At 41.5% G+C, this 15305-nt stretch overlaps 1 protein-coding gene across 1 annotated transcript in view; it reads right to left on the bottom strand.

Moving 5' to 3' along the window:
* SNX7 (sorting nexin 7) overlaps nt 1-14630 on the bottom strand; it is a 31113-nt gene extending 16483 nt beyond the window's left edge. The window contains exons 1-6 of the mRNA XM_074832567.1: nt 14177-14630; nt 8146-8328; nt 6179-6289; nt 5600-5764; nt 4410-4611; nt 2286-2485 (exon numbers count right to left, since the gene is read on the bottom strand). Of these exons, the coding sequence (XP_074688668.1) occupies nt 2286-2485; nt 4410-4611; nt 5600-5764; nt 6179-6289; nt 8146-8328; nt 14177-14368 (1053 nt within the window). The 5' untranslated portion in view covers nt 14369-14630. The remainder of the gene's footprint in view (nt 1-2285; nt 2486-4409; nt 4612-5599; nt 5765-6178; nt 6290-8145; nt 8329-14176) is intronic.
* Nucleotides 14631-15305: the final 675 nt, after the last annotated feature.

The raw sequence follows: 15305 nt of genomic DNA, 5'->3' as shown, positions 1-15305 counted from the left end.
AATTTAGGAGGTTAATTTTCAAATAGTTTTTCCATGTTTCTTTTTGAACAGGTACTCACTAGAAAAAATTGGTAAACCTGACTTTGGACAATTCTGAGTAATAGATTAGCAATACATACTAATGCTCATAAATCTATGTTTCAATAGCTCAGAATATCTTTTGTTTAGATAAATACAGAAAATGTTTAGCTGTAAGCATAAATGCAAAACAAATATGTCTGAACAGCTTTCCTTCATATTACAAATGCTTTCTCTTTTATACTATTTCTTTTGCCTCTTTTAAAACTGTTTTAATGACTATTTGACAACTTCCATCACAAATACTCCTTAAATTACAAGATAAGACCAATTATTTTAATGTTAATGTTCTACAACTTCTAATGGCAAACAGGACTGTGTTTTTAAAACATATTACTATACTTATACAATTTTTTGGTGTATTATTTAATGGTACCCTGTCACAAAACCCTCAAATAATTGTATGTGGACCCATTACCAATTTATTGTTGCAGTTTGTACCCTGAGGCACAGCAGTGCTCTGCACTCCCCAGGTTTGTTCTGTGAGTCAGTTATGAAGGGGTCAGCCCAGATATAAGTATTTTAGCTATGAATTCATCTTTCTCCAGTTCAAGGCTGAACTCCCAAGACTGGAAAATACAAGGATTGTATTATACTGATCACACCCTCTTCTGCACATTTGCGCATGATCCTGGCAGCACCGCACAAAGGTCCCTGTGATGAGGGGTTAAACATTCCTCTGAAAGCAGGTTTTACTAGTGTGTGACTTCCTCTATTGCATTTTAGCCTGACTAGTAGTTCCCTCTGTTAACTGTGAGAGGGAAGTAAGCTGCAGAAAAAAATAAAAATCCACGGCACATGAAAGGAAAGGAACAGTTGTAGAACAGCAAGGAGCTAGTGGAGGAAGATTTTCCTCTGGACAGGACCTCATGGCAGCTGTGTTGCAAGTGTTGCATCAAGAACACTGCAAGCAGAAAAAAATGCAGTGGGCAACATCTACTTGTAAGGTGTGCGTGAAGAGCCAGGTAGTCACTCGGGGGTTTGTCCACAGAAAGCTGTGCTCTGGACAAAAGAGAACACCTGAGGAAGGGTGAGCCAGGCTGCAGACTAGAAGGCAATGGGCAGGCAGCATCTCTTCAATTAGCATGAAGGCTAGGATCGTCCGTGGGTAACAGAAATTCTGAAAAATAAGTCTGGAAGTGGGGGAGAGGAAGAAGACCTGCAATTGCTAGGACAATAATCTCTTCAGACCTTTAAGCAAAGCAGTACCTACCCCCATCTACCTACAAGTACATGTAAATAATGAGGCCTGTGAGATACAGGACATTTTGTACGGCCCCTCTTTCAGTGAAGCTTGTTAGACAGCAGTCATTGCAGCACTAATTCTTAACCTCTCGGTAGCTAAGCCTTACTGAGAAACTGGCAATGCTCTGCACAGTGCCAGCAAAGGCTCAGTTAACTTGGTTCTTGCCTTACACATGGCCTGTAACACGCTCTCAGCCCCTACTCAGAAACCACTGCAGTAGGAGCTGGTTCCCAGCAGTAGGGCAAGAACAGATACTGCAGCTTGCATTGCTCAAAACCTAGACAAAGAGGGTTTTGTACACATTTTCTGGTTTCTGGAGGCAGCAGAGTAGGAATTATGACATGCTGAATTCAGTTACTTAATTATGTTGATTATCCACCAGCACTGAGTTTATCAACTCTAAAGGGAACCGAGAGCATCAGCTTATGGCAGACTAACACATGCTTATGTAATGGCACAGGGACTGGAAGTTCCCTGCTGTTCTGGAAAAAGAAAACATAGTTTAGGTACATCTCCTAGAAAGGGAAGAACCTCTCCACTGCTTTTCCCCCACACAATCTGTTACTCGATGAGTTCAGATTTCAGCAGTGTCAGAGGACATCTTTCTCAGCTGCTCTTCCCTGTGTTCCCGCCTCTCTGCTACAATGCAGAGCTCTCTGAAGATGGCAAAAACAGACACTCTTTAGCACTGCTACCAAGGGCTGCCTGCCATGCAAAACTATCAAGCTCTTCTCATCTGGAAGGGGTGCCTCTTGCCTGATTAGCAAGGGAAACAGGACCAACCGGATTGCCTGCTAATGGACAGTTATCCTATGCTGTGCACATTTAGTAACAACAGTAAATAGAGGGACTGAAAAATCATTTTCAATCATTTTCATCAGTTACAAATTCTTTTCTAGCTTGTCACTGGACTAAGCCAAATTTTATATACAGCCATAAGCAATCCTTAAGGAAACCTTACCATCAGAATTTCACTGTAGAGAACGTACTCATGTAAAATCGGCAGCAGGTTTTCTGAGAGCCCTGCCATTCGCTTCTCTGTAGCCTTGCAACACTTGTCGATGCAGCTGGCAACACCTTTTAGGGACTCTGCTATATCTTCTTCCGATGCTGACCAGAGTGTGTGGATGGGGCCGTATTCCTTCATTTCATTAAAATACTCTTAACAGGAACATATAAGCATATTACTCTTCTGTTCATTAATAGATGTCTAAGTGATACTAATTGCAACCTCATATTCACTGGAAATAAAGTAAGAGACGGAGGCTAATATTTAAATTTGCTCAAATGACCAAGTAAACTGCAGATATTAGCATTAGTTGTTAGTTTATAAATAAATCAATTAATGTATTGCAATTAAGTAGTTCCTAGAAATCTATCAGCAAAAATACTCCAGTCATTTCAAAAGGACACAGATACTCAGGAAGACCTGAAGAGTTGTATTCACATCACCTAATGATCTGAATTGCTTCATGCTGTCTTCATAGAGAGGGACAGGAGCCACAGCAGCCCCAGGCAGCACTCAGTCTGACTTGCTTCTACTGCCCTGAATTCCTCTGCTACAGTAATGCTCCGAATCCTTGTCTCAGTTATTAAAACTAGCAGCCTTGGTAAGTCCCAAAAGCTTCAGAGGACACACTGAAGTTCACTTCAGTTCTGCAGGTGTTAATGTCCTTTAGTAGTTTTTATTAATCTAAATACGAGGGTGTCCTATGAATTATCTCTTAGGTCTCTAGGCCAAGTGATAATCTGTAAGCAGAAAGAAGGCCCAGAATTCACTGTACCATGTGGTAGGGCTAAACTTGGGCAAGGCTGGATATGACCTGGGAAGCTGCATGTTCACAGGAGGATACTGTGAACACAATGGTCGTGGACTGAAATCACCATTTCATCACAACTGAAGTTATAATGAAGAAATGTCCAAGAAAAGATGCAAAGCAGCCATGTGGCATGAAGAGTGTAATGCTTACTTTGAGATTAATTGGACAAAAAAAACCTCCATGAAAGATGTAATTAAGAATCCCATGTTAAGCTACTGCAAGCAGGAATGTTCTCTGAATCACAGCTATCAACAGTTCATATCCAGGACAGTGTGGCCCTGCACACAAGTGTTCTGCCAAGTGCTATTTGGAAAATCTAGAAAGAAGATATAATCTACAGCATCTGGGAGCATGTCAAAATTCCTAAGGTTTTCCAAGAAATATTTTGGCACTGATGCCTTGAACCTACAGACCTCAGCCAGCTATTTCCACTGAAATGGATGATATCAAAAGGAAGTCTTTTCACCAACACGTATTTTCCTTTTATAAGACCCCTCCAATTTAGTGAGAATACACTGAGATCTGGTACTGCACAGTAAAGCACAAGGGCTCAGTTATTAAAGAACACAGTGCAGCCCCTCAAATTATATTATATAGACAATAAAATACCTCCAGTGCTGATCAGTGGAAATTCTACTGAATAGGCCTAGTCTGAGATCAGGGTCAATCTCAGAAAGTCAGTAATTTAGCATTCCAAGTAGGTGTGCAAACTGCAGTTACTTAAGGAAAAAACTGAGATTAAGTCATCACTCTTAAGAAAACTCCAACAGGCACAGTTTCTCATGACAGAAATTATGGCCAACAGTAAAGCTATTACAAAAAAACAAAACACCCTACTTGGTCAACACAGAAAAAAGGTGAAGAATGAAACTGAAAAAGAGATGTTTACAGATTAGGAATCTACACAGCATTATGTCAGTACTAGACAGCACAGAAAACTGTGACTATTTACATTCCACTGAAAGCACAAAACAAAAGGTCATGTAACTTTCCAAAAAGCACAAGTAAAAAGACAGCCATACTTGCTACATTTTCTTCTTTCTAAGTTTCTTACTAAGTAGTTCAATGATATGTTAAGTCTTCCTACAAACTAGCTTGAAGGCCTGCCAAAACAGTGACCATTATGAAAAGTACAATATAAACACAAATCTCTCTTTTTCCCTGCTTGCTGGAAAGAGTATTTTGCCTGGCACAATGAAAATTAATGTACTTTTCCAATATATTAATTTCTTAAATCAAAAAACTGATACTTGTTTTCTACTTACCCCTTTCTTCCTTGTAAATTCTATGAGCTATTTTGTCTAGCACATTTATTTTCTGACTAAATGTTTCCATGTAACTGTTCATTTCTGTAAACATTTCAGGACGATTTTTAACTCCTCCTCTTACTGAGGATGCTACAGCTCTGACGGTCTGTCCCATCCTGCTCAGCAAACCAGGACCCTGCTTCTTGTGTGAGGAGAGTTCCTAAAGACAGAACAAGCCATGTTTACTTCCAAGTACTTTTTTTAATTCTCTGAAAACAACACATAACTTAAAGCTTTTTTTTTTTTTTTAAACAAAACTACATACATAAGCCTCTGTGTGTCTTTTTAGTGTATAAATCTTACTTTACAATTATTAGACCAGTGTCAGAACCAAACTTGTCACATGCATTTACTAGCTAAGCCTTCCTGGGCAAACACAAGCGTGCCGTGTATCACGCTCTCACAAGAACGATTAAAGATGGCAGAGAACCTTTACCCTTTCATTCCTTCGGGTGAGTTAGCTAGTTTGCAAATTAGCCTTTTGAACAGGAAAGCAGAGGTAATGATTGCAGAAATAAGTCATTGAGAAAAGCAATCAGTGTTCCTACTGGAATAAATAATCCATCTATATTTTTTGTAACTCTTTTTATATATTGCTAGAATAACTTTTGCTGGAGTTCAGAGGCAGGCTTTTCTGAGTACAATACCTCAGTTTTCAACTGGACACATCTTGCAAAAGTACAACAGGAAATTTAAAAGCTGTATTTTTCTTTTATGAGACTAGTATAACAACTTTTTTAAAAAAAGTAGATGAAAAAGACAATGCCATTCCAAAACAATAATTAATTTAAAATACTACTTTTCATATAATCGTGGAAGTTTTTATATATATATATATATACCAAAAAGCATGCAGAGTTGAAATATTGTCAATTTGCCACAAAAATCCAAAATGCAGCAACAAAAAATGCTTTGGAAGGTACAGCAAAATTTATGGCTGCACACATGATTACCAAAAGCATGGAAAAAAAGGTTATCTCAGGGGATGAATATTACATAAATCCCCTACCTTCTTCTGACACTTCTAGACACTGACTAGAAACTGTCGGAGGACACTATTGAATACTGAACTAGGGAGACTCCTGATATACTCTACTAAACGAAGACATGGTTTCACATAACTGTAAATAAAAATAAAGTCATTTTACCCAGGCCTGCGCAGTAAGAAAGATTTTGAAGTCTTCATTAAAAGTTAAAGTTGGATGATCAGCAATACGGTTCAAAAATTTATGTAAAGCTTTTCTTCGAGTCTCAATGAATTCATCACTAAATCGTTCCACCATTCCTTTCATTATGAATTTTTCAGGCAATGGCTAAGGAAAAATGAAGAAATATATTGTATAATTTCCATAATATTAGGGGGATTACAATAGTTCTTCTACTCACTAAGAAACATAGGTATACCTTGTAAAATCCACCATGCAAAAAACTGTTATAAAGTTACCATATTCAACAGTGGTATAATGTGGTTCTTGTAGCACACAGTGCAGAAGAATACAAGTACAACTGAGAAAGAAGGACATAAATTACTGCAAATTACTGCAAATGGCACAATTACAAATATCAGAAATACCTTTACGGGATTTTTAATTATCACATACATACAAAGCTAAAGAAATAGGTTGGTTTAATGTTTTTGAGACTGAAGAAAGACCTCAAACATCTCTGTATAAAACTGAAGCCATCTTATAAACAAATAAAAATAACTTAAGTTTTAGCAAACGAACAGGAATAATCAGGGTTGGATGTGCTTCTTCAAGTCTGCTCTTCAACCAAAGGAAATCCTGATATCGTCTTCGAACTTCATATTCACTGGAGTCAAATTCACCACGAGATGTCTGAAAACCAGAGGCAGAAAAAACAAGGCCAGGTTTGAATACCAGAAAAAGACCAAAATAGTTTCAGATTTTGGAGAAAACTGAGTACTTGAAGGGAATGCATGCATGATTCCACTTTGCCTGTGTTACTTGCTTGCTGTTTTTTAAAGTGGCTACTTGAAGAGATAAAACACATCCCATTCTGGCGAGAAATCAAAGTTCTATTGTAAAAAAAAAAAAAAAAAAATAGCAAGCACTAAACTGCACACAGAGCCACTTATAATAATTAGCCAACCACAATGTTTCCAAAAGATTTCAATCATTATTTTAGTGTGGCATCTTCCTTTCAGCAATCACGGTTATATTTGTTACTTTTAGGGCACTTTTACAGTGATTAGTAATCTACGAGTGGGGAAAGTCCATTTTTTAGCATTCTGAAAAAAAACCCCAAATAGCTGACATATGTCCTTGGGACCTGCTGACACTAGTCAATGATCCCCACATTCAAAACATGAAAACTTCAGCATATCATAGCAATAACACTTCCTGTGCTGCTTAATGGATTCTGCGTTCCATCAATTCCAGTTTTGTAGCTCATTGTTAGAACTTGCCAACAAACCTCTAATGCCTAGAAAAAATGCTTATTACAGTGTTGCAAAATTGTCAGACCATGAGATTTATTTTATCACCGCTCCATCTTCTAGAACCAAGACACAAAGAGCCCATGTTTTCATTAAAGTAATGCGTGCTGCTTAGCATTCATTGTTGCACAGAGATTTATAATGCAATGCAAGTAAATTCTAAAAACCTCAAAACACGCTCTTGTAATCTAAACATTTTTGAGGGTTGAATAAAAATTTTTCAAGGTATGTGGGAGGAATGCTATTACTTTATCGTCAACAACCAGCACTTCAAATTAGATACGATAAGAAAGGATAGAACAGATAAAAAAGCAAAAGCAATCCACCTTATAGCCCTTCCATACTTGCCTGAAGAAAAAATGTTCTCTCGTCTACAAAAACATGCATAAAGTGAAAATTATTGCTAGCAACCTAACAAAGATAGCTCTCTTCCTACTGTTTCAATATTTTATGAGGAATTGCTATCTCCTCTTATTTAAAGATGAATAATTCCCATTTGAAAATTTGGTTTTAAATGAATCTTTTAAAAAGAACTCAAAGTAAAATAAATTAACAGTGCAATTCTCAAAATGCAGCCTACAGAATATTTGCTGGTAATCCCAGAAGAGCTGGCTAGTATCACAAGGCTAAGTTTCTTCCTTATTTCCAGTAAATAATTTGTATTCAGGACAGCTAAAAATTCACTTAGTTGGTTCCTAACATTACTTTTTCATTGGAGAATTGTGGCAATTTCCCCAGAAATCATATGCAACTGCAAATGGGAAACGAATGTCCATGTGATAGTGGACACTGTAATTACAAAAGAATGGAATTGAAAGACTTTGTAGCAGGTAACATTTATGCAAGACAAAAGACTGCTCGCCTGCAAGTGATTCAGAAGTAATAAATACTTGGGCTAATACAGTGTCTTTGAACTGAATGAGTCTTTCTGCTGTTTCATAGTCCTGCTGAAGATCACAATAGAAAATGTTATTCTCGTATAGAACTGATACGGCTCTTGAGGAATTACTAGCTATTTTCTCAGCATAAAAAACCTAAACACCTATGTGTGTAGACTTATACTGATTTTTTTTTCCGAATCTACTGCACAGTTTCATACAGTTTTACTGTTCTATAACTCATGGCAAAATCAGAGTATAATTTAAATTTAGTACTATCCCAGAGAATAGTATGCAAGAAGAGTGAAAATGCTACTGTTACCAATGTAAGCCACTATAGCCATGAGTAGATGCTTACCTTTGTGACTACTCTGTATGTAATAAATGTTTCAATAGCTGTAATGTGGCTTTCAGGATCATCGACTGTAATGAAGAGATCTCTTAATTCTGATTCATCTTCAAATTTATACTGGTTTATCATTGATGAGGGGGATATTGGCATTGAAGGACTGAATGAGTTTACCTCAGCCAGTGACGTATCCTACAGATAAGACATGAGAACATCCATATCAATACATTTTTATATACAAACACACACATGCAAACACATATGTCTCAGAGGCTAAAATGTCAAGCTTTTAAATAGTCTGGTAAACCAGATAAAACATAGAGCAGATGAAGGAATTATATAGTACACAGCATATCTAATATGCTTTTCAGTATTTGCTTCAGTGAGGATGTAAGAAATAAGACTTATTCTAAAACTGATGGAAGAGCAAAATACCACCATTTGAGAAGAATGTTATGCATAGGTAGAAAGAGAACTTGCCTATGAATGCTAAAATTAGTTACCAATCCAAGCACTCAGTAATTGTGTAGGATACTTACCATCTTAATTAAAATTGTTAGAAGCCAGTTACTCTGGACTTACGAAGTTTGAATTATTTCTAATAACTTGAACAGGGCAGATAAAAACCGATGATTTTAAAAGAAAACAAGACAAAATCCAAATGAGAATTTTTATTGGAACTGGATATTTCAGTTTGCATACATTTTAAAATAAAGTTTGAAATGGAAAACTTTTAGAGACATAAATTTAATCTTTTAAAAATGAAAAACAGTAAGGATGCAGCACAAATCTGTTGTTTAATTTATAAAAAAAGTCAAACCACTGTTTTGCTGAAGTGGAAAACCACTTTCCGATAGCATCAACCACTTCCACCACAGCTCTCTAAGAATATGCTCCCATAGCAGCTGCTTCTGCTCAGTGCATTCAATGGTGATCACTCAAACTCTGAGAAACTGAGTAGAAATTAGAAACAGGCAAAAAAATCTCATTTTCTTTCTTAGATGCAAGTCTGGATAAGATCTACTGCTCTAAAATCTTGAAGAATACAGTGACTAGGAAAATAAATTAAATTCACTAACACCATAAAAGAGCATAATAAATTAAGAAATCCCTAAAAATAATGAATCTGGACAATTAAAATCAATCACTATGTTTTAAATATCAAACATTTTATACACTTTTGCTAATAGATCCAATGCAAGAAGTATTTTTATAACAAACTTCAAAATTAATCTGTTTCCTGGAAGTTTTCTAGGAGTGTATTAGGCTGTGGTAACTACCAAGTGGCAAAGAGTTGCCCTTTCTGGTGCCCCGCTAACTGTGGAGCAAGGAGAAGAGGGATATTGCTAGAGAGAAAACTGCTCAAATGGCAGGAGTGGAAATGTGACAGTCCACAGAAACTAGAGTCACAGCATCATCCCAAGGCCGATCTCGTGGGAGGGAAGAACAAACCACTGCAGTGCTGCTGAGCTTGGTGAGAGTTGCTTTTTATCCTTTGGATTCAACTGGATCAAAACTTTCTCTGGAACACATTCTCCCCTCTTGTTCTTTTCCTGCCTTAAACCTCATTGCCTACTGCCATCCCTCTGCTTTGGATTTATATTTATATAAATTTATATTGAGAATTATGCACGGAAAGCACTGATACACTAGTTCTCCTCCCATCACTTAGGTACAGTTCTTCAAACAGAGAGGAAAAAGCAGGATGGAAGACTAAAGGCAATGCTTTAAATATTATATAGTTGCTTACTTGTATACCTGTGAGTCATTTTATTTTTACTCATTGTGTTCCTACGCATGATTTCTATACTGGTATCCAGCCAGCACTGTCCTGAGTGGTGGAGGATAAACAGAGAAGCTGTTTTCACTGCCCGCTGGCCATGCCCTACAACGGAGAATGAGGACCGCTAGTTCAGAGCAGCCCATGCGATTCAAAGTGCTGAGACAACGGGAAATTTCCAGGGAAAGAGAAACACATGTGAGCACGTAAGGGGCTTGAACGCCATATAACTTGAGGAATAATGACTGTGCAAAGCCTAAATTGGATCAAGGCAAATGTGTTTCATATTTTCTCATTTTCCATGGGTCATTAATACTTTAATGTTTCATTCCTCCTTCTAGGTTGCTACTAAAAACTGCTCTATACAGACAGGTTTCTGAAAGTATATTTTTTATATGGAAGGTCTTATGAATATGTGGTTTGTGAAACAAACCACAGGCAATAAAAATCCATAGAATAAGCAGGTCTTCGGTTCTGTTGAATACAGCTCTAGTGTTGATCTGCACATGAATAAATGCATGTGAGTTTTAAACAAACACGTTTCTCTTTCTTTATCCTCATGATACTTCAGGTTTGCTTCCAGCAGTTCTTGAAGTTCATGTGACATAAGTCTGATGTCATCACAGAAATATGGTAAAAAAAAGATTATAATTTTCTATTTTCTATACAGCTGTAATTTTGTGGTTGGAACTATGTTTTTGTGTGCATACAAATGAGGGCAAAAGTAGTTTTGTGGAACAGGAAAAAGAAACAATTCTTCTAGCCCTTGCGTTGTATAACTTTTTTTAAAAAAAAAACTTTTTTCCTCGTCATCCATGCAAAGAGAATCAAGGTCCTTTCCCACACCTTCCCCAGCTCCACCTACCTGCAGTAACCCATTTCTCCCTTCCAAGCCCTTTCACTACTGACAGCAGTTGGCAGAATTGTGTGTGCCGATCAGCAAATAGGTTTATGCATTTTGATTTACTGGCCAGGAGACCAAATGGATAGAAAATCAACAAGCTCCTGGCAGCATAAGAGCCTTGTTCTGGGCCTCCTTCCTCTAATACTTGTAGCTACCCAATCTCACTCTCACAATTGGCTGCAACGGGTCAGTAAGACTCCAATAAGGGAAAAAAAACACTTACAAAGCAAGAGCAGCCTCAAAGTAGGCTGAGCCTGTAGCTCTCTGTAGAAAACATTAAGCCTAGGGGTTTGCTTAAATACCACTCCTCCCCAGAGCATAGATCCTTGACTCAGGATTGCCTCCAGGCCTCATCTATCCCTCCCTCCCAGGCAGGATCCAGAGCTTGCAATCTTCAGAGGCCAGGGATACAAAGCAGGTCTGGAGATAAAGGACGCGGTGGCAGAGTTTGTCTTGTAAGCGAATAGCTTAGTTGTTGGAGCATTCTTCAAAGAAGCAAAGAGATTCAGGAAGACAGAATAGTTTCTTGGCCAAAGAAACTCATTTATAGATCAGTCTCAAGTCCTTAATCAACTTGTTTTGGAAGAAAAATTAGCCTCCATGCAATTCTGAAGTGGCACGTACATCTTTTCCAGAAATACCATTAATTAAGTTTTCTGTAATTATGACATGGAGACAAACACTGTAAAACAGAGCTTGAGGGAAGAGCTACTAAAGATTTTAAGTATTAACCACAGTGCTGACAGCTTTGTCAATGTTAGGTCACCATATCAGTTAACAAGGAAGGCAAAGATTAACTGCATGGGTATTGTGATACATGTGGTACTCTATACTTTGAAACTAATGGAAGAAAGCAGGTTGAAAACATTGTATTTGTCTGACTCATACCTCAGCCCCCAGAAGTTGTCTCTGCTAAAAAGACCTCAGAACTTTTTCCATGGAAACAGAAACTAGGATAAAGTGAAATGCAAGTCACATCATGAAATGCTTTATCAGAGTTGCCAAAGAAGATGGTAGTCTGTAATATTTGAGATATGTCACAGGATACTGGGTCAGTGGTTTATGACACTATCAGGTTAAACGTCTATGAATTTTCATAAAATAAAAGCCCTGTGTTTACATCCTGAGTAATAACTTAGGGTATTAAGGTTGACAATTTTGAAGAATCTCATTTTTCACTGTTTTAGTAGCTGGTACATTTCATTGACTAAACTGAGAAAGATGAAGTCGATGTCAGCGTCAGGCACCAAGCCCTGCACTGTCGCTGCTGTCCTGCTTGGCCTGCAAATGCTACACCACTACCTTAAAGAGAGTGACATGAGAAACCCCATTAAGATACAATTTAAAACTAGGTGGGGTCCTGGAACAGTACATTATGGAAAAATTGGTTTTACAAAACTTAGTCTGAAGCTACATTTAGCCTGTCAGTTTCCCTTGAATCTATGGAACTTGAACAAATGGGATGTAAAGCCCAATCAACCTCACAGATTTTCATCTCCTCAAAATGTCAGCCCTCAAACTGCACCTGAAAGCAAACTGTGAACTTCTGGTCTATGTATAACCACTACATGCAGGTGTCCAAGCTTTGGAAAGAATGCTGTATTTTCACACAGTATGACAAATTTTCTTGTTTGCAGGAATAAGTTATCATGTGGCATGCATTAATAGTAGTTAAGATTTAACATAAGTAAGAAATATTTGGCATGAATCTAGGTAGCAGAAATTTAAAGATACAGGTATTTGCCATATAGCAGCAGTAACCTGTAAACCACGCTTGGTTTTATTTTTTATTCCCAAGGATCATCGCTCCTGACAAGCAAGCAGCGTTAACTGTTGATACACTGTATTGATACCTGCATGCAGAACTGACTGAGCTTACCTAGTAAAAGCAAAAGGATTCAAAGTAAGAAACAAACAACTAAAATTAGGCTTCAGCACTGCTTTTGCATGCAAGTTCAGTGACTCATTCATCTCTATGTCAAATCAAGACTGGTGCTTCTCTAGAAAATATGATTTAGCTAAACCATATTTACGCTTCAGAAAAACACGGATAACTTGGTGAAATTTAGTCTGACCTGTTGCATGTTACTGACCATTAAATCACCTAATAGTCCCTTCTGGTCGTAAAATTAATGGATTTCAAGAATTTTACTACAGTTGAAGTTTAAATACATAGCTCCCAAGAATGAAGCTCTTATTCCAATGTTTTTATTCATGCATACCAAAAAATGCATCTCATTTACAGGAATATAAAAAATACACATTTAATTCATACGACAATTGGTCCTACTGAAAATACATTTGATGTCAAATTTTCAAACAGGAAACATATCTGCTGTTTCTCTCCAGTGTCACACAGCAGTTCAGAAGTCTCAGAAGGTGAGCAGGGCCTTAGCCCCTATATATATTTTTTCCCACCCCTTAGCTATCTCCATGTCCTTATATTATAAATGCTGCCTTGCTAAGACCAATAGATCCATGACATGCTCTCTTCTTTAATGGTTGAGAGACAAGAGTAAGTCTCATCTTAACGAAATCAGTACAAAATGAGAAACAATACAGGTGGTAGCCATACCGTACTGCATTGGTTTAATTAAAATCAGCAATACTGGCAAGACTGGTGCCCATGTACCTAGCTAACTCTGGGTGCTTTCAGCAGGTGGACCCTAAGATATTGTCAGTTACATTCAGTTTATTCCCTTCATCAAAATACAGATGTTACCTTCTCGAACCTCGTATATGAAGGTGCCAGACTTCCTTTCATCTTTTAAAAGAAAACTGAAACTGAAACTTGCAAATATTTATTTATATTTAAATAGAACTGCAATTACTAAATCGACTGTTTATTTAATTTGCAGATACATACACGGTACATGACAAACGTTACAGCGCGTCCAGACTGCTTTGTAAGTTTAAGGTAAGAGCACTCATGCCTCGCACAGCTCCTCTGAAGCAGCAACCCTCCCGCTTTGTTGCCCGGGGCTCCGCTGAGCGGGCTGGGCTGCCTGCGGGCGCGGGGCCGGCTGGGGCCGCGCTCGGTCGCCCCCGGGGCCGCGGGCGCCCTCTCCTCGGGCCGCGGCCGACAGTCGGACCTGCCCGGCCCTGGCGCTGCCGTGTCCGGGCGCAGGGAGCGGAGCCTGCCCGGCCAAGCGCGGGGCAGCCGGGCCGAAGCCGCCATCGCCGCCGCCCCGGGCGGGGCAGTCCCGTCCCGTCCCGTCCCGTCCCATCCCATCCCGTCCCCCCGCGGCGCCCCGGCCGACCCGGCGCACGGCAGGGCAAGGCGCCGGCGAGCGAGGGAGCGGCCAGCAGCCCGGCCGCCCCCGGCGCGGCCCGGCCCGGTGAGGGCGCTGCCGTACCTTGCTGAACACCTCCAGGTCGTCCTCCTCATCGTCCAACGCCAGCACCTCGGCGGCGGCGGCGGCGAGCAGCGGCCCCGGGGCCGCGCCGGGGACACCCGCGGGAGGGTCGGCCTCAGCCTCGGCCTCTGCCCCGCCGCCGGGGGAAGGCGGGGGGAGCGGCGGCCCCGGTACCCGGCCCTCTGCCTCCATCCTTCCCTGCCCACGCGGGCGGCGGCCCCGCCAGAGCCGCTCCCCGGGGGGCCGCAATCGGCCGCCCGCCGCTCCCCGCGCCCGGCCCGGCCCGGGGGCGCGCCCAGTGCGCAGGGGTGGCAGCGGCGGCGGGAGCGGGAGGGTCCCCGGTGCGCTGCCCTGCGCTGCCCTGCCGGGCCGGGAGGAAGCGGGAAGCGGAGCCGAGACGGGACGTGCCTCCCGGCAGGCCCCGGCGGCGGGCCGGCCCCTCAGAGGGCGGCGGGAGTGTGGCGGAGGCCGCAGCCTCTCCGCGGAGGCTGGCCGTGAGGGGGGAGGAGGCGGCGGCGGCAGCTGCTCACAACGCCCACAGACGTTCTCGTGGGGGCGTGGGGCTCGTTCGCGTGTCGCCAGCTCCCCGCTTTGGCCGCCGCCAGGGCTGCGGAGGGACTGGGCGGGGCGGCCGGGGCCGGGGCGAGCCGCCCTCGGTTAGCCACCCGCGGGGCGGGCTCGGGCAGCCTTGCCGCCGCTGGCCTGGGTCGCTGGGAAAAGCGTGAGCTGTGCCTCGGCTCGGAGAGCCCGGGGCAGCCGAACGGCCGCCGGCCTGTGTCCTCGGGGGCCCCGGGAGTGCCCGCAGGGACGGGCTGCCCCGGCGTCCCCCCTTCCTCCGGCTGGTCTCTCTCTTCCCGGGGCAGCCCAGGCGGCGGGGCAGCACCCGGGGAGCGCGGCTTGGGCGGCCGCTCGCTCCTTTGTAGCTGGAGGCTTACTCGCTCCCTCCGTCACCGCGGAGTGTCTGACATTGAGGCCAGAGGTTTACGTGCGAGGACAAACTGACACCACATCACATCTGAAGAGGAGTGGGGAGAGGGACCTCAAGCACTCAAAAATAGTAAAGCTGCAGAAAATAGAAACGTCAGAATTGAGGGGTTTTGAAGTTGCCGGTGTTGAAGCGGAAGTACCG

Source organism: Strix aluco, chromosome 8 (assembly GCF_031877795.1).
Source record: "Strix aluco isolate bStrAlu1 chromosome 8, bStrAlu1.hap1, whole genome shotgun sequence".
In the NCBI taxonomy this organism is placed as follows: Eukaryota; Metazoa; Chordata; class Aves; order Strigiformes; family Strigidae; genus Strix; species Strix aluco.
The sequence above is the reverse complement of the archived record's forward strand: the minus strand, read 5'-3'. Positions and strand labels throughout refer to the sequence as shown.